At 40.9% G+C, this 25,687-nt stretch overlaps 1 protein-coding gene across 5 annotated transcripts in view; it reads left to right on the forward strand.

Annotated features, from left to right (window-relative positions):
• ERBB4 (erb-b2 receptor tyrosine kinase 4) overlaps nucleotides 1–25,687 on the forward strand; it is a 1,342,090-nt gene that overhangs the window by 927,053 nt on the left and 389,350 nt on the right. For all 5 annotated transcript variants that reach the window (XM_068245390.1, XM_068245391.1, XM_068245392.1 and 2 more), the window contains 2 exons: nucleotides 10,022–10,095; nucleotides 12,174–12,264. In XM_068245390.1, the coding sequence (XP_068101491.1) occupies nucleotides 10,022–10,095; nucleotides 12,174–12,264 (165 nt within the window). The remainder of the gene's footprint in view (nucleotides 1–10,021; nucleotides 10,096–12,173; nucleotides 12,265–25,687) is intronic.

Here is a 25,687-nt window from a genome sequence, read left to right on the forward strand (position 1 = left end):
CAGCTTCTCCAATCAGCTCCAGGCTTTGCTATGGGGAGGATCGGGATTGCGCATGAAATCAGACATCATGTCCAATCGTCACCATAGCGTCGACTGAAGCTCATTGGGGAGGCTCTTGTGGGATCGCGGCTAGGTAACGTATAGCGGCGGCGATCGGGGGATCAGATGGGTGTGGGGGGACTTAGGGGACAATGGTAGCTAGCCTAGTGCTAGTTACAAAGGCTAAAACAACTTTAATTCAAAAAATCCCTCCCGCGGACGCAGCCTCAGAAACTGCGTACCGCCGGGAGGTTACCTTAGTAAAGGGAAGACTAGATAATCCAAAAGTTTACCCACCCCCTCCACCTTGCTGTTCCAGTGCTGGGACCCCCCAAACCTCTTCAATAAAGGTAGAAGAGGTGTGTGTGGCCTTTCTCTAGTCAATGAACAAGCATGATGGCACCGCACGGGTGAAGGATGCCTCATGTCTATGCAGTAGAATGGAGCTACTGTGCAGACATGAGCCATCGTGCGCCTGCACAGAGTGGCCGCACATGCGCGCATATGTGAGTGTGGCCGTGGACTTCAGAGGGTCCCGATGATAAGTGGTGGTCTCAAGGAGGATGTCGGAACCATCCCAGGTCCAAGCCTAGACACTGTCTGCACAAGGTTTTATGTTCTCCTTTGTTTCCACTAGTTTACTGAAGGCACTCTTCCTTCCTTCTTATCAGGGCAGTTTCTAGGCTAAATTGCACCCAGGGCGAAGGTGTAAAAATTGCGCCCCACTTTCCCCCACCCCCATGGACTTGGGAATCCTTCCTCTTTATGGACAGTCACACGGCCACAGGTCACAAGTAGATTTGCCTACTTACTAGTGACCAGCCGCTCATCCAGGAGGAAGCAGGGACCAGGAAAACTCACAGGCAAATAGGGCCCGGAAAGTCGACTCCTCCATGGGCGCCAAGCACTGACAACCTGCAATACCACTACAGGACATGAGGTGTCATCATGCGGTGGTGACGTGATGATGACTTTATGTCTGACACAGGCAGCCCAGGAGGAGTCAAGGAAGGTGATCACACTGGTAATCTTCTTTCTTCTTCCATTTGGCTGCACCACACGTCACCGGCTCCCTAGCATTTATGTCCTGCTCGCGCCACCCTTCTTCTACTTACCGGTCTGTGCCCAGGGCGGTCACCCTTCCTGCACTGACTAAGAAATGGCCCTGCTTCCTATATCTCCCCCACCCACATCATCCTTTTCCAAAAAAAAGAAATAAAACAATGTCATAAATATGACTATGGTAGAGATTACACTGAGACCTCCTCTGAGGAATAATTAGTTACGTTAACACAGAAAAAAAACCACAGTGGAAGATGTCAGTTTTATACAAATTCATAGTTATAAAATCTATACTATCACTGACGTTTCTGGTGTCTACACAGCAATCTATACCATTACTGGCTTTGCTGATACCTATCTGGGAATCTATATAATTACTAACTGGAATCTGTCAGGCTGATCACTCCAAAAGAAGGAAGTGATTCATAAAACCCATTGAGCAGATAATTTACTTAGTTACTTAAATATGGGGTGGGTTTAGTAGAGAGAGAACCAGGACAAACAGACGGGATGAGCCGTGTGTATTATGCAAATTATGCCAATTTCTATTAAAGGAAACTTTTACTGAGAAATGTATACAGATTGTCTGTGCAGATCTCTGGTTCTAACTTGATGTTACAGCAAATGCAATGGTTTCAGTTCTTTTTGAGTGAGGGCGCGTTTCCACTTAAGCAGAAACCGCCGCGAATCCGCAGAGTTTCCCCGCAGGCGAATAGTGCGGGGAAACTCTGCCATAGGGTGCAATGGTAACGCCGGCCGAATCGCTACCGCTAGCGATTCGGCCGGCTTTTCCATCCGAATCGGCGCGGGAGGCTGCGGATCCCATAGCCGTGCATAGCACGGCTGATGGGATTCATCTGCTTTCCCCGCAGACCCGGAAGAGGCGGCTCGTGTCTCGCAGACGCACGCCGCTCTAGTGGAATCGCGCCCTTACTGAAAACTATTTTGACCAGGTGTCACTCTGACTTCATTGGTTGTAGCCCATGAATGATAGCAATTGCAATAATGTACCAGACTCACATCCGAGGTTACGTAAAATGCTTAAAGAGGAACTGCAGTTAAAATAATGTAATCATTTTTACAATAATTATGTATAAATGATTTAGTCAGTGTTTGCTCATTGTAAAATCCCTGATTTACATTCAGACATTTATCACAGGGTGACATTTTTACTGCTGGCAGGTGATGTCACTGGAAGGAGATGCTGCTTGCTTTTTTGGCAGCTGTAAACAGCTGTTATTTCCCGCAATGCAACAAGGCTCCCACAGTGTGGTGTCAGTACCTCAGAGTTGTGAGGTGCTGACATCACTACAAAATCAGCCATACAGAGCCCCCTGTTTACAACTGCCAAAAAAGCAAGCAGCATCTCCTTCCAGTGACATCACCTGCCAGCAGTAAACATGTCACCATGTGATACATGTCAGAATGTAAATCAGGGAGAGGAAATATTTTACAATGGGCAAACACTGACTAAATCATGTATACATAATTATTGTAAAAAAAACGAAGCTCTTTTTTATTACATTATTTTCACCAGAGTTTTTCTTAAGGGCTTGTTTCCACTGTTGCGACGCGATTTCGGCCGCATTCCGACGCTTGTAAAAACGCATGCGGATGCGTTTCCACATGCGTTTTTACCCGCGATTTCGCATGCGATTTCGCATGGCAGGGTGCCATGCGAAATTAACCATGACACTGCCAGGGCTAAATAAAATTGAAAAAGGTGCGAAATCGCACGCGAAATCGCGGGTAAAAACGCATGTAACAAACGCATGCGTTTTTACTATTAAATACATTAGCGGCGATTCGCACGGATTCCCGACGCAGGCAAAATCGTTGGCTATTTTGTGCGTTTTTTTCACGCTGAAAAAAACGCACCTCAACAACGCTACAGTGGAAACAGGCCCATCCACTTGCATCACATGTGCGGATCTGCATGCGTTGGACGCATGCAGATTCGCGATAGTGGGAACGAGCCCTTAAACTTGGAGGCAACACATCTGTTTGGTTACTGGATTCCTTCTTTCAAATAGTTTGCATATTGCTACAAAACTCATTGAGAAATGTTCTGAACATTTCTAGCATAATCTTTACATACATTAATATCATTTTTATAAGGGTTACCCATTTGATGTTAGGCTAGGTTCACAGTGATCAGTTGCATAACACAAGCCTTATAATGCCTGTGAACTGCAGTAGAGACTGGACATAGACTTTAATACAAAGTGTGCATGCAGCGAGTTAGAATAACATGATCTGTTACAAGTTTGTACTGTGAACAGGCCCAAAGAATTGTATGGGGAGTGAGTTGACAATGCAGAATTATTTTGCAACACAACTGAGCACTGGGAGCTAGCCCAGCTTTTCTAACTCTGTATGATTTGATTTGTTTTGCCATGGATTATAATTGAATGCTGTGGGTCTGACTGCTGTGCACATTCAATCATAATTGCTCTAACTGATATTATTATACATTTCTTAAACCCTCTTTGCAATATATAAGAAATATACTTGCCTGCTTGTGACCTTGTCATTGCACTGCATGTTTCTAACACTTCACCCATTCATTTGACATCCTGATAAGATCCAGGCAGTAATCACTGCTTTATAACCATATGTTTTATATAAAAGATGAACCTTTACATAGCATTGCAGCCTCTAATAATTATAATAACCAAATGGGGAAATATTTAAGCAATAATTATGCTAGCATATGCTGGATAATACTGTCATCTGTCACGTTTTTCTATCTTTAACTGCAGTATTAAATCATCATTTTGGTTTTAATTAGCCCTCTCTTAGCACATCGGCACTTTCTCATTTTAATCATTTTTTTAAACATATTAGGAGTTTAAAATTTATTTTTTTAAAGAAGACTATTTTTTCCAGTGTATATCTTTGAATTGTAATCACAGGAAATGGATTAAAAAAAATGAAATGAAAAATATAGAGGCAAAAAATGTAATTTTTTCTATAATATGGCTCTGTTCAAGTTTTATTGCACAGCCTTGGTAAAACTTTTAGAAAGTGCATATGCACTTTTATATATGTGCACAAACCTGCTCACCAGTCCTAATTCAATTTACTCTCCGCTTGAGTTTTGTATTTGAAATAATTTTGAATCTTGTCTAAAAAATACCTTTGTAGCACTTAACAATTGAAAAAGTACTAAAGAGTAAGTAAAAAAGTAATGACATATTTATTTTGAGTCTTTTCTTGCTTTCTGGAAGCTTAAAATATATTTTATTGATATGGCATGAAAATATTTTCAGTGAAAAAATACCTTGGAGAAATTTAAATTGAATAAGCACTGTGAATTTGAACAGAGGCACCAATAACAAGAATACAATATGCTAAAATGTGTTTAAAAAGGGAGGTAGTGGTGGACGTACCTCCCCAAAGGTAGGCAAGATTCTGTTGATTTGGTCAACAATTTATGTGAATGCTCCACAATGCAATGCATTTTGCAGGTACAATCAGGCAGATATCAGAGCAACTATAATTTGTCTGGTAGCAAGCCAAGTGCCTCTGACAGTGTATGTTCTAGTCCACCCTTGGTGGAGGATGTTATCCCCTACATTTACTATCTACAGAGAGCGACTTCTTAACCTGAGTGGGGTCCAGTCTAATCTCCCCACCTTCCTCATCAGTGGTTGTCTGAGTGTTAACCTTTGTTTGTGAGTATTATTTATCCTCCTTAAAGTGTAACTGTCGGGCATAAAATATAAAATGAAAACAAGTAATAAGCATGCTAACCAGGCAATCCAAAAGTTAAAATCACTATTACTTTTCTTGTTGAGAAATGATCATTCCCCAGATTACCTGACTCTTATTTGTAGGGATGGTCGGAAATGCCAATTTTCTGATTCCATGGTAAATCCGCATTCCGCCATTGCCAATTACCGATTCCGCTTGCCGCTACCAATTTCCGCATTCCAATGCGGAATTTCCGCCGGAAATCACGGAAATTCCGCCCGACTATAACATCGATTTTCTCAAAAACTATAAGGTCTTTTTGAAAACTTTTGTTTGCGTCTTGTTCACAAGATTCCGTTTAATAAACCCTGAAAATTTGGTGTTTCTAGAACTTACGGGGACTTTGCTATTAACCGCTAAAGTCGGCGGATTTTTACTGTAATGTAAATGCAGAAAAACGGCAGATGCAGATTTTCTGCATTTTACATTACAGTAAAAATCCGCCGACTTTAGCGGTTAATAGCAAAGTCCCCGTAAGTCCTAGAAACACCAAATTTTCAGGGTTTATTAAACTGAATCTTGTGAACAAGATGCAAAAAAAGTTTTTCAAAAAGACCTTATAGTTTTTGAGAAAATCGATGTTAAAGTCAGGCAGAATTTCCACGATTTCCGGTGGAAATTTCCGCCATTTCCGGCGGAAATTTCCGCGATTTCCGACGGAAATCCGCCTAACGCACTTGCATTACCGATTTCCACATTCCGATGCGGAAATGCAATTTCCGATCGGAATTTCGGAAATTGCATTTCCGTGGAATCCGAATGAGCATCCCTACCTATTTGGTACACACAAAATTTGGTACACAAAAAGAAAGTTGCAGGGCATGCTGGGTTGTCCTTTTTTGCTTCTCTACTTTTCCTCAGACTTAACTAATGCAGCCTGATTGGCTGAAGCCTCTTTCCCTCCTGTATTCCCCTCCCACACCTCTGTTCCTTTCTGATTGGCCAGTATTTCTCATGCTGAGACAATGCACTTTCTATAGTGGAGGGCTGGCAATGCGTACACAATCAGGCAGAGGAGAGTAGGGTAGGAAATGACATCAGGATTGGCTTCAAAATAGCCACGCTTAAAATGGTAAATGCTAAGAAGGATTATCTCTTTTTTTTACTGTATAATAATCACTAAAATCAAAACGTGGACATGACAATACATATGTTATATAAGTAGAGCAAGTATTTATCTACTTATATATGTATTTTTTTTTCTGAGATAGTATGGCTGGCAGCTCCTCTTTAAACATTTACTCATTATGTTAAACATACTACACCATTGTGGGCTCTCATCTTTTCCTTTTTTTCTTTTGTACAAGTTAAATGTAATTAATTTAATTGAACAGGGTAGCTAAACATCACACTGGATCATCAGAGCCCAAGAGCTTGACTATTTAACCACTTCAGGATCACAGGTTTTTCCCCTTAAAAACCAAAACAACTTTCACATTTCAGCGCTCCTCCCATTCATTCAGCGATAACTTTATTGTTACTTATCACACTGAAATGATCTATATATTGTTTTTCGCCAAAAATTATGCTTTCTTTGGGTGGTGGTAGTTTTTGCTCTGAATTATTTTATTTTATATGCATTGTAAAGGGAATAATAAGGAAAAAAGAAAAAATGATTATTTCTCAGTTTTCAGCCATTATAGTTTTAAAATAAAATGTGCTTTGGTACATTAAACCCACACATCTTATTTGCCCATTTGTCTGGTTTATTACAACGTTTAAATTGTGTCCCTAGTACAATGTATGGTGATAATATTTTAACTGGAAATGAAGGAGCATTTTTCCATTTAGGGATTTTTAATACTTTTTCACTTATTACAAGAACTTTTTTTGAAAAAATATACTCATGACATCCGTATTACAAAAGTCCCTAAGGTAACTATTTATGTAAAAAAAAATTAAATGATGTAATTTTTTTATTTTTATTTTTAACAAGTGTTTTATTTCTGTAACTGTGGGGCAGGGATGGAAGGGGTTAAAAGTAATAAAATAAAAAAATCATAATAAACTTGCTATGAAAAACTCTATAGTGGCATAAATAGGTGTATTTTACTTTTTGGCCACAAGATGGTGCTATTGATACCTTGTTTCTATTAATAGAACACAGCCGAACACGGAAGTGTCGGGTCTCAGAGCTTATGCGACGTTAACAAGCTCTGCAAAGACACGGGAACGGTGATCGGGATTGAGAATCAAAAGATTCTCACATCCTGATCACAGATGGAGGGGGCTGCAACGGTGGATCGGCGGAAAACAGCGCGGGGATCGTGAATGCGACGGTAAGGCAGCAGTACGCATATCTACACCCCTGATCCGCACGGGAAGTTTAAAGGAGCGTGTATATGCGTACCAAGGATCCTAAAGTGGTTAATATATGCACAACATTAATGCATGCCAAACAGTACAGTTTTTCACTGTCTACAACCACCACTGCAGAATTGTGCAGCATGCATGAGAGCCAACTTATTTTAATGGAAGGAGGCAGTAAAGGATATTAGTGGTAATTGATTGTAGTAAGATATGGTTTAGTTAAATGATGTGAAGAAGAATCTATATTAATACCACATCCATAAAAATCCCAATATTGTAAACATTTAAAGTCAAAAAGGTGACAATAAAGGGTACATATGACATTTAGCTAACCAAGGGAAGCTGTGGTTTGCTGAATGTCAGTAAGAAGTAAAGTTTTATAGTGGACCTGAGTTATTAATGTTGTGCAAAAAAACTTTTGCTATTGCTACTGGTGGCAATGATCCGCAATCAGGGAAATTAAAGTCATGATTAGGGGATGGTTGTGGTATTTAAGAAAAGAAAAATCCATTCCATTACCATTGCTAAGGGCATTTATGTACATGGCAATGGCTGCAGTGATACATTTACAAAAATAGTGTAGCCCTTTGTAGACCAAGCAAGCTGGTATGCCAAGAGGGAGGAGCCACAAATTGTGCAGCCCCTCCACCCTTAGCCAATACCAACTCACGTAAAGTTTGCACACAATTACTTGCATCTCATTGACCATCTTTAAGACACACTTGACAATTTAAATAAATATTCCCTTTCAACTCAGCTGTATATATTGTTAGGATTAATGGCATATACTATTTGAAATTACTTATTGTGTATATTTGAATTTAATAGCTACTACTTACTACTCATACAGGCTCTGTCAAGACTGGATGTGTCAGACTTTTATGTCAGCAACTCAGTTTGTTTAGGTGTGGAAAATAAGCAACAACTCCTGCTGATCGGTGTAGCTAATTACTCCTAAAGATCAGGAATTCAACAGTGCTGTCTGGACTGAAAATTAGTGTACAGCATGGACAGGGAATTGTAAAGTCATTGGGCGAGGAAACACAGAAAAACAAAAAGGCAGTCAACACATTAAGAACCACATAAAGAGGGCAGTTATGAACTGTGTAAGAAATGGCGAAAGAGGTGTTTTTACTTTAGGTGGGAGTGGATGATGGGGAAGGGACCATTCGATGTTGGTCTTTCCAAATCACAGAATGCAATGTTATAGTGGAGAGACAACAAGCAACCAGGGATACTTCCATTGAGTATATGTGGACTTTTTTATGTTTGTGAAGACTCCAGCAAATTCTCCAATTTCCGTTTAAAAGAAGTTTGTTGGTTAAACGGAACTAATCAAATCAAGCTATAACACATGTGTTTTTATGGCTCCAGTAGGTAACATTAGATTGTAAGCTTTTTTGAATATATAGAGATGTGAACTGTGCTATGTAAATAGTGTTAATAGTCCGCTGCAGTTGTTTACACTTTAAAAGTGAAAAAGTGAAGGTTGTATTTTCTGTAGACTCAGATTCCACCCCCACCCTTACATTTTCGGGCTGCTTGCACACTATGGTCATTCCACAATGTGTACAGTAAACTACAAGCATAAGCATTTCTTATTGCCTATTGACCTCTGAAGAACTGTGCCCATGTATGAGCATATTGTCCAGTAACTGAGCATCACTAGATGATGAATGCATAATTGCATATGGCCCACACACATCAACAGGCAGTAGGACATTGCGTGAGATTTATTATGCACAGTGTGCATTTGCATTGCACGCAGTACACCGCAACCTGTATGCTGTTAATGCAGCCTTACTATACAGTCTAAAAGCAGACCTGAACTCAGAACTTCCTCTCAAAGATATGCAACAGCATATTAACCTTTAAAGAAAAGCATTTCTTGTTGCAGCTGATACAAATCCTGCAATAAATCTTCAGTGTGTCTACTTCCTGTTTTCACAGAAGCAGACATAGGATTAACATCCTGTGTTTACTAATTACCTCTCTGCCGTGGCAGATCAAATTACAACTTGTGATTAGTCGCAGATGAAGGGGAATTAGAAAGGCTAAACTCTCTAAATACATACAGGGTGCATCTCTCTCTGTTTTCCTTCTGCCCTGTGCAAGAGTTCATGTCCACTTTAATTTGCATTAGGATACATCTATCAACTTTGCCACCCAATCAACCATCTGCTTTGATAATTGTATCAAATTGGATGAGAATCAGTGCAGCAACAAGCATGTCCAATCAATGATTCAACCTGTTTCAGTCCAAAATCCGTTGAATGTATAGATCGAGCATGCTTGGAAAGCATGGCAGGACATGGTTAATCAGGTATGCGGCATTAACAGTTTGCCATATACAGATGAACACAATGGAACCCCTGGCTGTTGTCCCTTCAAACGTTAATGTGCACGTGACAGTGCATTCAAATGCTGCCCCATTGGTGCCCCACGTGGACACGTGAGAGATTTCAATGCATGGACACAATGGTGGGAGAGGGGCTACATTAGCATCTGGGTGGACAGCAGGGTGGCAGTGCAGATGATGTCACAAGGCCAATTCCCAAGAGATTTAATCTTGAAATCAATCGGCAATCAGCCTGCAGTGTATGAGCAGCCAACAGGTCTCTCTCTGATCAGATTCAATATCTGTCTCTTGGTCGATCTGCCAATATATTGCTAGATGTTTGAGAACCTTTGCTGTACAAAACAGCAAATGAAACCTGACCGTATTACCATGCTCTACAAATACTGTCTTTTTTTGTGCCCTCTTGTGCCTCTATACTGAATTGTAGATTGTGGTGCTCTGTGCTAAGTAGAAGACATGACCTTTATATCAGGTATATGTTTTATATTTCTCCAGGGATGCTTATCACAACATAGCTGCTCTGGATCCAGAGAAACTGAATATATTTCGCACTGTTAGAGAAATCACAGGTAAGTTGTTCCATAGTGTGCTTTTCTGATAAGGTTGGTCATACCACCTTGCCAACAGATTAGTTAATATAAAGTCAATTCAAGTGAATTCAAGTTGAAAATAAATTGATGAGATACAACAATTACATTTATCCTCCTACTCCTAAAAATGACTTTTTTATGTATGCCATGGTTTTCTTTTATATTTATACATTAAAAGTAGGTTGAATGTTTTACTGTCTCTAATGATAGTCAGCCTACTAAGTGTCCTAGATTTAAAAAAAGGTCAAGAGTTCTCTCCCTGCCCTGAGAAGTTGTAGTCTGCCAGGAAAACTTGTATGGCTTTAATTTGCTTATCAGCGATTTTTACTATATTCCCAACAAGCTACCAACAAGATAGAAGTTGTCACTTCTATGCCTAGAAATTAACTCTTTCAGGCAGAAAAATTAAAAAGTAAAACACCCTGGTTATTATGTTTTGCACTGTACATACACATGTTTAGTTTATCATGTCACATATCGTCTTGGGTACACTTTAAGGCCACTTTCTTATGGGAGGCAGATCAGATGCTCCTCTTCCCTACCCAGGCTGAAGCTAGCACTTGACATGCACAGAAGTCTTCGACACTGAGTCACATCTGAACGTATGTTGCTGCTGGGAAACAACAGTAACCGAGTTTGTCTAATACTTACACATGTAAGGTTACAAACGCTGTCATTCCACAGCATTAGATTGCAGCCAGAAGGCATGGTCAGAGTGGGTAGCAGATAAGTGTGCAGTTCAGCCTGCCTTGGCAAAGAGGTGTTAACATTTTCAGACTCTAGGACTAATGCTCCTATTCTTGTGTCAGCGTAAAAATTTGCAAACATTTGTCTATCTTGAGGAGATAAATCGCACATCAAGATAAACAGCTCTTCAGCTGGGAGCTCGTGGACACAAGGAGACCACTACTCTCCAAAGAGTCCAATATGATACAAGAAGTATTCAAAAGGATATCCTGCTGCACCAGATGATTGGGTGAAATGAAAAAAATCTTTATTCTTGAATCCAACATCAATGTTACAGATAAAAGTGCACGCGTATCGGAGCAAGAAATGGCTCCTTAATCATAGCTATGATTAAGGAGCCATTTTTTGCTCCGATACGCGTGAGAATAAAGATTTTTTTCATTTCACCCAATCATCTGGTGCAACAGGACATCCTTTTGAATACTGTTTGGACTTTGGCCTTGATTTTCCTGCTCCCATATGTGCAACAAGCGTGAGTGTAGCAGCCTTTTTTCTTGTCCTTTATATGATACAAGAAGGACCAGGGCTCAACCTAATGTTGCTTTATAGCATAGTACTTCTTGCAAGTTTGCCCACTTTCAAAGAAATGAACAGTCTTAATGTTGAATGGTTGTTTCATTGAAATAGAAAGAGACAGGATATCAACCAAAATCCAGAAATAAAAAGTTACAATACATAAACGTTATAATTTATTTGCATGCTATCATGGCACACAGATTACAATCAATCAATCAACCAACCAATCAATTACAGATAGTTCGGCTCCGTGTAGCTGGCCTCCCTACAATCAGCACAAATAAAAATTCCATCATGCTTGGTTTATGCTACGTTTGTGCCCATTTGTGCTGCAAAAATTATGATTTGTGCTGCTTTCATTTTGAAGATAATATCACTTATTATTTCCAAAACAATACAATCACCCAGCCTCCGTACAACAATCTACAGACATGAAACTGGTATGGATGGGTAGTGGTAGGTTGTTGTATAGGGGCTGGGTGATGGTATTGTTTTGCAAATAATAAGTGCTATGTTCTGCAAGATGAAAGCAGCACAAATTTTTGCAGCACAAATGGGCACAAACGTAGCACTAACCAAACATGATGGAATTTTTATTTGTGCCGATTGTAAGGGGGGGGGGGGGGGGCAGCTTCACGGAGCTAGATATTCCTGATGACAATTTGTTATATGTACAGTATATCTATTTATTTTATTACAACCTCTTAATCACAAAGAATAGTATATGGATCATGAAATACGAAGGGTTCCATTTGTATTGTTGATCTTATGATTATATTATTTCACTTATTCAGGTCATCTTAATATACAGTCCTGGCCAAAGAACATGACAGATCTCAGTGTTTTTTCCAATCTTGTCAGCATTGGTGGTCGGGAATTATACAGGTAAGACGTAATGATCGTGTTGGAATCAACTTGTACTCAAACTCAAGAACATTTTTCTATGCAAAAAAATATGAATGTGATTTTCTGTAATAGTGATGTAAGATATAAAGCATTAGATCATGGCGTTGCTACAGAGTCATGGACCCTGGTGCAAATTTTACCTTGGGCCCCCTTACCTGCGTACATCAAAAAAGGGCGTCGGGAAAAAAGGGCGCGTGGTGTAAACGATAAGCAGTATTATCGTTTATAGAAATATTGTGTAGAATTTCATTTACAAATAGTGTTTTAAGAATTTATAAATCATTAAATAATGTGTATGAGATTGGCAATTCTTAAAACGTTAATCTTCCCTGTTTCTAAACTGAAACTTATATTTACGTTTGTTAAAAACCCTCCTTGTACCTATCCCTAACCCCTAGACCCCCTGGTGGTGCCTAAACCTAAGACCCCCTGTTGGTGCCTAATCCTAAGACCCCCCTGTTGGTGCCTAAACCTAAGACCCCCCTGGTGGTGCCTAAACCTAAGACCCCCCTGTTGGTGCCTAAACCTAAGACCCCCCTGGTGGTGCCTAAACCTAAGACCCCCCTGGTGGTGCCTAAACCTAAGACCCCCCTGTTGGTGCCTAAACCTAAGACCCCCCTGGTGGTGCCTAAACCTAAGACCCCCCTGGTGGTGCCTAAACCTAAGACCCCCCTGGTGGTGCCTAAACCTAAGACCCCCTATGGATAATAATGTTTTACAAACATTAATAAATAAAAAATGTAAATAAAAAAATATAAATAATTTTTTGGGGTGGATAATAATGTTTTAGAAATGTTTTAGAAATAGTGATTTAGTATCTTTATAAACGTTATTCGTCACGGGCTCATTTTGTAAAGTTAAATCATCACAATCACAGCTATAAAACCTTAAAAATCTCCGGGCACCGTTTGTAAAACGTTAATAATCTCCGGCGCCTTTTTTTCCCTGTTCGGCGCCCCCATTAAACGATATTTATAATGGGAGTAAATGGGGCGCCCTTTTTGTCCACTTGTCTCATGCGCCCAAATCTCCTGCTTCCCCCTTTCCTATCACTGTATGTATAATGACTGCATGACAGACATACAAAACTGTTTTCCAGAGACAATTATTGTGTAAGAGAGCAATGATTTGTAATGATTACTGCTATTCAAATTACATATAGCAGTGGCCATACATCACTAACAAAGAGCTAATACAGTGATTGGAGGAAGGATGCATGTGGACCTCTCAAGTCTAGGGGCCTTGGTGCAGTTACAAAGTCTGCACCCCCTATTGCTACACTACTGTCATTAGAAATAAGTCACATGCTTCTCATCAGGTCTGTCATGTTAAAGAGAAATTCCACTCTTGTTTAGAAAAGCTAAGTGTTTTTAAATGACTCTTACTATAACCCTAAATGTTGTAAGAATGAAACCTGGTCCACACATCTTGATTGCCAATTTTACCACTTGGCCACCCTCTTACAATAGATGGTATTGGGACACACGGTCACTGCCGCTGAAATACTGGGCGGCGTTAATTACTACTCCCCTTTCCTGAGACAGAGCAACTTGAAAGGAGACGTAATTCAGGTTTAGCCAATCACTGGCACCCAAATTACACCGCTGCGCTGCTACAGACATAATTATGGCAGCGTCCAGTCAGGTGAGTCCATGTCAGGTGCCGAAAGGACCTGCCTCACTCAGCTTTCTCTTCCTCTTTGGTCAAACGCATCCCCAACTCCCCTGTAGACGTTAATCAGCATGATGGCATCCCCGGCTCCCCTGCAGATGTGGGTCGGCGTGTTGTTTCTGGCAGGATGCGTACAGCTCAGAGCTGTCTTTATAGGCTGAGGAGGCGTGTCTGTTGCGGTGTCAGCTGTGACATCATCAGCTGACACCTTTTTGCAGGAGGTGCTGTCAATTCAGGGGGCTGGGCTTTTGCTCTGCCTCCTGGGTACTTAAGGCCAGAGTATTCACTTGCTGTAATGATCTGCAGGTGACATCCAGCCAGCACTCACCACGTGTGCTGAAGCTGGAGGAAATCGCCACAGTCACAGAAGCAAAGTACCCAGTATAGATTTGTAGAGGAGAATTCCAACCAGCAGATGGAGCTGTGGAGTGCGGAGGAATAAACCCTCTGCACAGCCACGGATGCCAGTTTGAAATTGCACGACTGAGCGACAAAGCAATAACTCAGAAGAAAGCAAAGACAGAGACAGACAACATGAATGTCCACCAATCTAGTCGCCACCCCGCGACGGCAGACATATCACGTCAGAGCAGACCAGAGTGAGAAAGCTAATCGCAGGAGAAGCGATTGCTATCAGCAACACAAGACTGAGTATAGACAGAGCGTGACTGGTTAAGAAAGACACAGCAAAGAACCACAATCTGAACGTAAAAGAAAATAACAAATGAACTAGCTAAATGCGGTCCCCGCACGATATGCGCAACAGAGACAAGCGCGTTAACGGTATGGCCACCGCACGATAAGCATAACAGTGACAAAACTTACCAACCCTAACTAACAAATGAACACAAACAATGATGACAGACAAATAACGCGAACGCTTGCTAATCGGTTGCTTCACCCCAGACAACAGCAAGCGTTCGTGCTAGACAAGACAGACAGAAGGAGTAACCAGTAGCAACCGCAGCTAAGGTTATACTCCAAGAGTCAGACAAGGGAGATCCACCGCCTCTACCGCTAGGGCGAATGTGATCTAGTAGCGAAACCAAACGATTCACTGTCAGCCACCGCAGGTGACAGTACAATCGCAAGGACAAGACAAGACAGCACAGGAACAAACAGTACAAATAAAGCAGAACCTGACTGCACTATAGGAAATGCAAAATGCACTCCCCAATAATTAACTACACTAGAATATTCGCAACAAGATACAAAAGAGGCTGAGGCTCCAAGGTAAGTTTCCCTAATCAGAAAACTATGTCGAGCAAGGAATTCTGGGAGGGAGTGACATTTATACTAAACCTCCAAAGGAAGCAGACAAGCAGATCTGCAAGACAAGTGGATGCAAATCAGACAGCCCTGCAAACTGACAGAAAGGCCTCCTTTCCTTGGACTGCACCATGTAAGCTGCATAGGAAACAACACAATCCAAGGAATCAAGGCCAGCAGAGCAGATTCTGACACTTGCTCATTGGTCTTGATACTAATCTGTTCGCTGTTTTTTGGCCCTAGCTAGTGAGAAATTGAGAGCTACATTTCATATATTGCGCATAAGCACGATATATATGTACTCTAGTCAGTCAGTCTTATTATTTTGTAATATTATCATATCGTAATATTGTATATTATCTGTGTACCGACCTTTTGCCTGCCTCTTGACCTCGCTCTTGCCTAGCCCTTCTGTACCACTGCCATCTGATATGTGTATGACTCGGCCTGTCCCTGACTTTGCTACTGTTTGATCCTTCCAATACAACTGACATCTGACTTATGTGTATGACCCTGCCTGTTAATTGACTACGATTTTGCCTAACTCTACTGTACTTCACTCATCTGCTCTTGTGAACGACCTCGGCCTGACCCTGACTATGCCTTTCTCACTAGAACTGAGATTTACACTAGTTACACGTTAGATCTCTTCACGTATCAACGTGATAATACTAAAGTTTTTTTATGTCAAAGAAAATACTCTGTAGTCTTCTGAGAGATGCAGAGACCAGCACTGGATGTATTGTCACATTTCTTTTGTAGCCCAGATTCTTATTTGCTATAATGTATCATGACAATGCAAGTAAAATATACGCAGAAAGAAGTACAGCTTTTGGCTCTGATTTTTAACATAAAAAGTAGGAAAATGCTTACACAGCTACTTGGACCATATTTATACATTGTCATTTTAGAACACTTAGTTACTGATAGTTGTCCTTTACTGGCATTCTAATCCTTACTACACCTGCCCAACACACATTACTTTTTGCCTGCACCTAATCCAGAACTCATTCACACACAAGGCGGTTACCCAAACCTGGCCCACAAATCGGGTCATACCCCAGATACCTGACCTGATGTAGGTCTCTAAAAATGTGCAAGTCGTTAGGGGAGTTATCTTTTGGCAATCCTACAAAGTTGTCTTTGGTAGAGCTTTACAGCTTAGTTTATTTTTAACTCAAATCCCATTGTTGCGACAGCTATAAAACTTTGGAGCTCAGTTAACTTTCTGCCTTGGTGCCCACTGTCACTAATAAACATAGAGGACATTCCTTCATTGAAGTTGCAGAAAACAATACAAATCATCTGACAGAGGTTCTGTCCCTACCTAGCATTATACAAAGCAGAGAGAACATTTTACATCTGGAATTACATTTTCAATTCAAATTATAAAGAAAACAAAACCTTCAAAGAGGAGCTTTAACCCGTATTGAACTTCATCTCAGTCAGTACCTGATACCCCCTATCCCACGAGAAGTTGTTCCCTTTTCCCGAATAGAACATAAGGGACATCTGTGCAGGTGATATTGTGGGGAAATCCCTCCCACAATGTGATGTCAGAGCCATGGCCCTGACAGTTTCTTGCCTGTTAACCTTATTGCATTGTGGGAATAAACACTGTTTCCAACTGCCAAACAAGCAGTGTCTCCCTCTGTGCATATACTGTATATGTATAAACAAAAACAACCTTTTAGCCTACCACATTGTTAGTGAGTGTGTTTATAGATAATGGAAATTGGTGCTGTCTTTTTTTTTTGTTTGCCAGTAGTAAAGATGATGACCTGCAGGCTGACTGTGGATCAAACAACATGAACAGATGACACGGCGAATATCAATAATTTATTGGTGTATCTTCTATAATTAAACTTATCACTTTGCAATTTATCAATTTTTTTTTTCTTTACCCTACTACTATTTTCCGGTAAAGTTCCTCCTTGAAGCATAAATCCCCTTTAATATACGCAGCAGCTAAACATCTATTCAATGCAAAATTGTAAAAATTGCATTTATTATGAAGGCTCAACATCAGACCATGTCAATGTTATACGCCCTCAGACATATCTACATTTATATATGACAAATAACTGTGGACTTCAGTAGTCAGCGGATATTGCTCTGACACAACACCAACTCTTGTTTTCAGTCATACAAGACTCTGCAATTATCATATCAGAGTCTGCTGTCCTCCACACTGTGCAGAGAAGAAAGCCGGACCCACACAGAGGTTATGGCATGCTGTATACCAGTGCTGAGAATAATTATGTGCCTCTGCAGGGCTGCGACTGAGAAAGGAGGGTAGGGGGCACATTTAATGATGGCCTTGGCTGGGAAGTTATAAAACATTGTGTCCTCGGTAGATGAGCTGGCAGAGCCTCTCACACAATACTTCCTCTGTCTGGAGCGGTGACGCCAAACGCGGCCTCTGATTTAAAGCACCCGTGGGGTAGCACTCTCTGAAATAGCAGGTGTCCCCTTTAGTAGTTTAAGTTTTGTAGGGTAATAGAGGCAAACCTAAAGATCTAAACTGAACCCAGGCTGTGAGCATCGACCTGTCTTATTAAACAAACTGAGGCAATGATAGTGTATGAGACTCGGGCACGACTCCTCTTATTAGAGACAACTACACCTCACAGCGCTTAGGAACTAAAGTCTGAAGTGATGAAGTGACAGACGCCTTTATTTGTGGAAACTTACGGCAGCCTACGGCCTTAAAAGCATAATAGGACATTTCAGGGATTTGCAAGGGCTCTCTTCAGTGTGACACCACTATAGTTATTTTATGCCAATCATATAGTTTAATGGGAATTATTGTAGCTCTGGAGCAAGGGGATGTGCATAGAAAATGCCACTTGTGGATGAAATGACAGCCGGGTTATAACTTGTGACTATCATTTCCGATGCACGTAGACACGCACCTGCAGACACATATACACGCACCTGCAGACACATATACACAGTGGCGTTAGCTTCAGAACCATGAACCCCAATGCAGATTTTCCAGAGACCTCCGCTCTCCCCCAGCACTGTATATAGTGCTGTATATTGATAATACAGTTTAAGTGGAACTAAACTCGGAACTTCCACTCTGCTCTAAAAGATTAGCCACAGCATGATAACCTTTATAGAAAGAAAAAAATCTTCATTACAATTCATGGAAATCCTAAAAATAACCTTAAGTTTTACTTGCATTCACTCTTATAAATGGCACTGAAAGGGTTAAAGGACACTTGAAGTGAGAGTTATATGGCAGCTGCCATATTTACATTATTTCCTTTTAAGCAATACCTTTTAAGCAGCACGGTGGCTTAGAGGTTAGTGCTCTCGCCTTGCAGCACTGGGTCCCCGGTTTGAATCGTAGTCAGGTCAACATCTGCAAGGAGTCTGTATGTTCTCCCCGTGTCTACGTGGGTTTCCTTCGAGCACTCTGGTTTCCTCCCACATCTCAAAAACATACAGACAAGTTAATTGGCTTCCCCTAAATTGGCCCTAGACTACAATACATGCACTACACGTTCCATACATGGACATATGACTATGGTAGGGACTAGATTGTGAGCCCCTCTGAGGGACAGTTAGTGACAAGACAATATACTCTGTACAGCGCTGCGTAATATGTCAGCGCTATATAGATACTAAAATAAATAATACCAGTTACCTGGCTGTCCTACTGATCCTTTGCCTCTAATACATTTAGCTATAAACCCTGAACAAGCATGCAGCAGTTCAGCTGACAAGATTAGCTGCATGCTTATTTCTGGTGTGATTCAGACTCTACTGCAGCCAAATATATCAGCAGGGCTGCCATGCAACTGGTATTATATAAAAGGAAATAAATATGGCAGCCTCAATGTACTTGCTTCAGGTCCCCTTTAATCATCTGTGTTTACTATATGGAAAGCTGCCTGGACAGTGCTCTCCTGCAGTCTATTTATAGTTGCTGATAAGAACTAATTAGACAGGTTGATATGACTAAACAAACACAGAGCACAGCGAAGTTAATTTCTTCAGCAACCAAGCAAACTAGCTCTCCAAGGATAGCCATTGTGTCTGAGAGGTGTAAAGGTGGTCATACACTGGTCGATTTGCCATCAGATCGACCAACAGATAGATCCCTCTCTGATCGAATCTGATCAGAGAGGGATCGTATGGCTGCCTTTACTGCAAACAGATTGTGAATCGATTTCAGCATGAAATCGATTCATCATCTGTGAATCTAACAGCTACATCCCCCCCCCCCCCCCCCGCATACATTACCTGATCCAGCCGGCGCGAGTCCCCCGGTCTCCGCTGTCTTCTTCTCTGCGCTCGGCTCCAGCTTCACTGAACTTCCTGCCGGGGGAAGTTTAAACAGTAGAGGGCGCTCTACTGTTCAAACTTCCTGCCGGGACAGGAAATGAAGCCAGCCGGAACCCGGAGAAGAAGACAGCGGAGACCACGGGACTTGCGCCGGCAGAGCAGGTAATGTATTTCCGCTAGCATCGGTCATTGGGCATTCGAACACCGCTATCGACACACTCCTGACCCGCCGGCGATCGAGCCAAATCTTCCGCGCGGACGGCTCGACGGGAATCGACGGGAACGATTGATTTTGGACGGAAATCGATCGTTCTGTCAGCGCTTGCGCAACGATATCACAGCAGATTCGATCACAGTGATCGAATCTGCTGTATATCGGCGGGAAAATTGTTAGGTGTATGGGCCCCTTAAGCAGAGGAAAAGGAATGGGGTATTATTATCACTATTCAAAGCACGTATAAAGGTGATCATTAACAGCAAGGTTCTAATACAGTAAAACGCTTATGTATGTAGTTTCTGGAGGTGAGCCCCATGTGGGTCCTTCAGGTCCAGGTGCCCCGGTATGGTCACAGCCCCTGCTTTCCCTATTTCTGTGTCACTGCAGATGCATGTCAATGTTTTATGATATCCATGTCAGAGTACCCCAGCCCTGATTGCCAGAGCTGAGACAGACCCGCGTGTACAAATAATATATAAATGTGATTTGTAAGCTTGGTAGGAGAATTCATAATACCAGAGGCACCAATCATTAGACAGGGAGGAGGCAGCTTCCACCGTCTTGAAGAAGGCAGGCATTCTATTGGGTGTTTTCATCACCAGGTATTTAGCCTCACCGAGAAATGAAAGAACAAAACCATATAATGAAACACATAGTGCAGTTTGTGTGTTTAGTTAGTTAGATATCTTTGCTATAGATAGTTAGCTATTTTTTGGGGGGTAATCTATTACATTCAGTCTTTTAGTACAGTGTTTTCAGAATACTGCTTAGTTTGGGTCTGTGTCAGGCAGGCTACTGACTATAGTCTATAGGGACTATAGGGACTGTATTGCTTGTGCAGCACAGAGACCTGTGTTAGCAGACATCAGCCTAAGCACTGATCCCTGCTGTCAGTCAGTGGGGTTTGCACATTTTCAATATAAATTTGCTTTACCATGCTAAGAAAGGCCCCCAAAAAAAATGAATCCAGTGAAAGTCACAGTAAAGTAATATAAATGGTTTACTTATTGGATTGGATGAACACCAACTGGTTGAGGCTGAACTCTGACAAAACAGAGGTGTTGGTGGTAGACGGTCCATACATGGTGGATAAACTCCAAAATTCTCCCCGCTCTAAACTAGCATTTGGGAGAGATGCCGAGCAGTATAGAGACCTGGGGTGATGCTGGATGGAAAGCCAATACTCAGACAACAGGTATCTGCTGCTGTCAATTCCTCATTCTTCCATCTGAGAAATATAGCGAGAATTAAACACCTTATCCCAGCTGAAGACCTACCTACTCTAGTTCATGCATTTGTATCCTCCCGCCTGGGCTACTGCAATGCCCTGTTTGTCAGATGCCCATATAAGGCTCCGCGCCCTCTACAACTAGTACAGAATGCAGCAGCCAGGCTCCTAGTCAATGTCCCCTGCAGCTCACTTACCTCTCCAGTACTGCAAACTCTTCACTGGTTGCCAGAAAAATGGAGAAATCAGTTTAAGATCTGCCTGCTGACGTTCAAGACTCTAAACCACATGGCACCCAATATTATAGCGGATTTGTTGGAACTGTATGTTACTCCATGCACCCTCCGCTCTGCCAATCAGATTAATCTGGTTATTCCCATTCCCAGGATCCACTTAAAAACATTTGGTGCACAGGCCTTTTCCTATGCAGCTCCTAATCTATGGATCTCACTTCCACAATCAGTATGAGAGGCTTCTTTCTCTGGACAGCTTTAAAAAAAGGCTAAAAACCCTCCTCTTCTCCCGAGCCTTAGAGACTGCATAACACAGGTCACAGCGCGTTGAGTCCCCCCAGGGAGAGAAGCGCTATAAAACATTATTGTTGTTATTATTTTTTTTTTTCTTTATTTAATGTGTCTTACTTGTAACTTACTGATTACCCTGTTAGGCCTTGTTCACATCATAAATCGCCGATGCAACGTTTTGTGATGTATTGCGCAATGTTTTTTAGTGCCTCCCAACGCTCACCTTCGCACTGCGATTTTTTATTTGCACAGCAATTCTGTTTAACGTCAGGAAGTGAACTCTTTCACCTGGAAATAAATAAATACAATGTATTTATTCATGAAAGCGCTGGGGAATTTACTATACAAAGCGCTTTTTCAAGCACTTCGCGATTTCCCTATACCTTCCATTGAAGCAAATCGCCCCGAAAATGGAACAGGCAGCACTTTGGTGAGCGGATCGGAATCAGACTGCTCAAATGTGAACAATCTCATACTCATAGAGAATCATTGCACAAGTACTTTTAGGGTAATTTTCAAGATTGAAGGCACCTAAAAAATCCCAAAAGCGCCCTTAGTGTGAACAAGCCCTTAGAAAAACCTAAAATACTCCATTCACTTAAAGTCAACATTTATTGCACACATTTATACTAAGGTGGGGGGGGGGGGGGGGTCTTTTAAAGGGAACCCAAGGTGAGAGGACTATGAAGGCTGCTATATTTATTTCCTTGTAATCAATGCCAGTTGCCTGGCAGCCCTGCTATTCTTCTAGCATAAGAATTGTCTACCATGGAACAAGCTAATCCTGTAAAGTCAGCTGAGTTTGAGTACCTGCTCTGCTGCATATGCTTGTTCAGGGTCTATGGCTAAACATATTAGAGACACAGGATCAAGAGGATTGCCAGGCAACTTGTACTGTTTTAACGGAAATAAATATGGCTGCTTCCATATCCCTCTCACCACGGGTTCCCTTTAAAGTCTCACTTTCAAACAGCTGAGAGTTACAGTAACATTCTTTTGAAAAAAAAAACCAAAAACATTTTACTCTAGTTACTGTTGCTATATTGCTGTTGTATCCCACACTGTTATACAGGGGAGTGCATCAGTTACTTTTTAAAAGTCTCTTTCCAAGGCACTGAGGTTGATAGTGACCATTCTTTTAACACATATTTACTCTTTAACAAATAAAAAATGGGGGAACAACTGTTCATCCTATATTTCTCTAACCAATATTATCCAACAATACTATCAACATATAGCGTGAAATAATAGAGGTGCCAATTCAGGATAAATAAATGATTAAAAGCCGTTTAAAAAGAGGAACAAAGAACACCCCGAGAATACCCCATGAGGAGATGGACTGGCCCAAACCTGTTAGTTCTTTCAGATTTTAACTGCCTACTTTTTTTTTGAAAATTTGTGGAGTGTTTCTGAATAAAGAACCTTTTTCAGTGGATACAGACTTTATTCACAATAGTGGTCCTTTAACCCGAGTGGGGTTGGGTCAAATCTCCTGAGCTGCTATCTTAGTGGTTGCCACTTGATAGTGTAACCCAATTTTGTGAGTATATTTCTATATACACGTAAAGTGTTAATACGCAATTGAATAGAGATACTGCACTATTTTTGGCTCTCGAATTGTCTTTTTCTTTCCAAAAAATATCAACATACTAAATTCAGTGTAAATTAAAACCTAAAAATCCTGAAAGTTGCTGAATATTAGACCAGTCCAAAAGTCCACAATGAATAGTAACAAAATAATTGAGCACTTGTTCACACTCCAACATCTCATAGACAATACACCACACTGTCTTTAGTTGTTCGGAGACCTATTGTAAAAATGAGTCTTACCAGCCCACATTAGCCCGAATTACAAAGTGAGAAGTGGTTTAGTGATCAAATGCTCTTCAGATGGCCGTTAAACCGCACTCCAAAATGGTCCACATATCACATCCCAAACAACACTCTTGTTAGGGCGATCCTTGGTCCTGGTAATGGCAACTCAATGGTGTATGTGTATAAAAAAATGCACAGAACGGTCTAAGTTTATTCCGTCCCGGATATAACACATAGTAAAACCAGATTAAAATTGAAACTAACAAACAAAGCCCTTGGAAAAGGGGAATCCCAATGGTAGAAAGCACTCTCTGTAAAATCTCGGAAGAGAAGAGGTAAACAATGTGTCCCATCTCCTTCCATACTCAACATACTCAGACAATAATGGGCATGCGTTGTAGCTGTAGGAGATGACTGTCGTTCCAACATGTGGAGTGACAGCCCTGCATGGATCAACTCAATTCATCACCTCTCATCCTGTTTTACTTCTAGGCGTAGAGTAGCCAGCTTATGGAGAGCAGGCTCATCAGGCTTCTTCTATTACATCCAGATACTCTGAAGCAGTAGACAATACACAGTAAACAGAGCAGGTTCAGTTGTAATCTGTATTTTGTGACTAGTTACCTATGGTAGAATCAACGTTTTCCTTCAATTTCGTTTTGAAAATGTTAATAATACTAGGAAGCTGCCGTATCCGCAGGGTGAAATGGGAAGATGAAATTTACCATTATGTAGCTATAACACGGCTAGTATAGTGATGGCATATACAAAATTTTGTACTAAGATACAGTTAACCAGTTCACCCCCAAGGGTTTTTATCCTAACGGACCAGAGCAATTTTCAGTTGTCAGCGCTCCTCCCTTTTATTCCCTAATAACTTTATTACTACTTATCACAAGAAAATGATCTATACCTCGTTTTTTTCGCCACCAATTAGGCTTTCTGTGGATAGTACATTTTGCTAAGAATTTTTTTATTCTAAATGCATTTTAATGAGAAAAACAGAAAAAAAAAGAAAAAAAATCATTATTTCTCAGTGTTCAGCCTTTATAGTTTTAAAATTAAACATTCTCCTGTGGATAAAACAAACACGTTTTATTTGCCCAGTGGTCCCGATAATTAAACCGTTTAGATTATGTCCCTACCACAATGTATGGCGACAGTATATTATTTTGAAATATAAGTGGTTATTTTTCTGTTTGTTCTGGCCATAATTACAAGCCCCTATGTAATAAATTAAAATTAATTTTCCCCCATAAAATATAGAATAAAAAAAGCTGAGTCCCTAAGGCAACTATTTATTTTATTTTTTTAAGCTGATTTTTTTTTTTTACAAGTGTTTTTTTGGGGGGGGAGGGTTGGAAGTGTAATTTTATTAATGATGTGTATATACTTAAAAATGTATGTATTTTGTAAGTGTAATATACTTTTTGGCCACAAGATGGCGCTGGTGAACACTCATAGGACGTGTTCACTTTTTTTTTTTTTTTTTTACACACTTTATTAAACTGTTACATTTCCTGTTTATGTGAATGGACGTAGCCGCTGTTCGCGGTCACGTCCATTCACTCCAGGCACTGCGATTGGGTAGAGGACTGTTCAGTCCTCTTCCCCAATCGCCCAGCACGGGATCCCGACGGTAATGGCGGCGGTAGCGGCGGACACACGGCGGTAGCAGCGGCGGGAATGCGCGACGTATTAAAACGTCATGTTGCTGTTAATAGCGGTAAGCATGACGTTTTAATACGTTAGGATGTCGGTAAATGGTTAAAGGGGCACTATGGCGAAAAATAGTAAAATTTAAAATATGTGCAAACATAAATAAATAAGAAGTACATTTTTCCAGAGTAAAATGAGCCATACATTACTTCTCTCCTATGTTGCTGTCACTTACAGTAGGTAGTAGAAATCTGACAGAAGTGACAGTTTTGGACTAATCCATCTCTTCATAGGGGTTTCTAAGGGATTTATTTATTTTCAAAAGCACTTAGTGAATGGCAGATGCTCTGTCCAACTGCCAAAAAACTGTGTAGCGAGCAGGGAAGCTAGCCAGCATCATTGTTTAAATTCTCTTTAGGGAATATCTTTATAAAGAATAAAAGCCTTGCTGATAATCCCCTATGAAGAGATGGACTAGTCCAAAACCTGTCACTTCTGTCAGATTTCTGCTACCTACTGTAAGTGACAGCAACATAGGAGAAAAGTAATTTATGGCTCATTTTACTCTGGGAAAAAAACATACTTCTTATTTGTCTATGTTTGCACATATTTTCATTTTTACAATTTTTCGCCATAGTGCACTTTTAAGATTGGGCGCCCTTGTAGGCCACCTGCTATACAAACTGCTGCTACAAATGGTCGGTGCACAAACTTTCACGCCGC

The sequence above is a fragment of the Hyperolius riggenbachi genome, chromosome 7, assembly GCF_040937935.1.
Source record: "Hyperolius riggenbachi isolate aHypRig1 chromosome 7, aHypRig1.pri, whole genome shotgun sequence".
Classification (NCBI taxonomy): Eukaryota; Metazoa; Chordata; class Amphibia; order Anura; family Hyperoliidae; genus Hyperolius; species Hyperolius riggenbachi.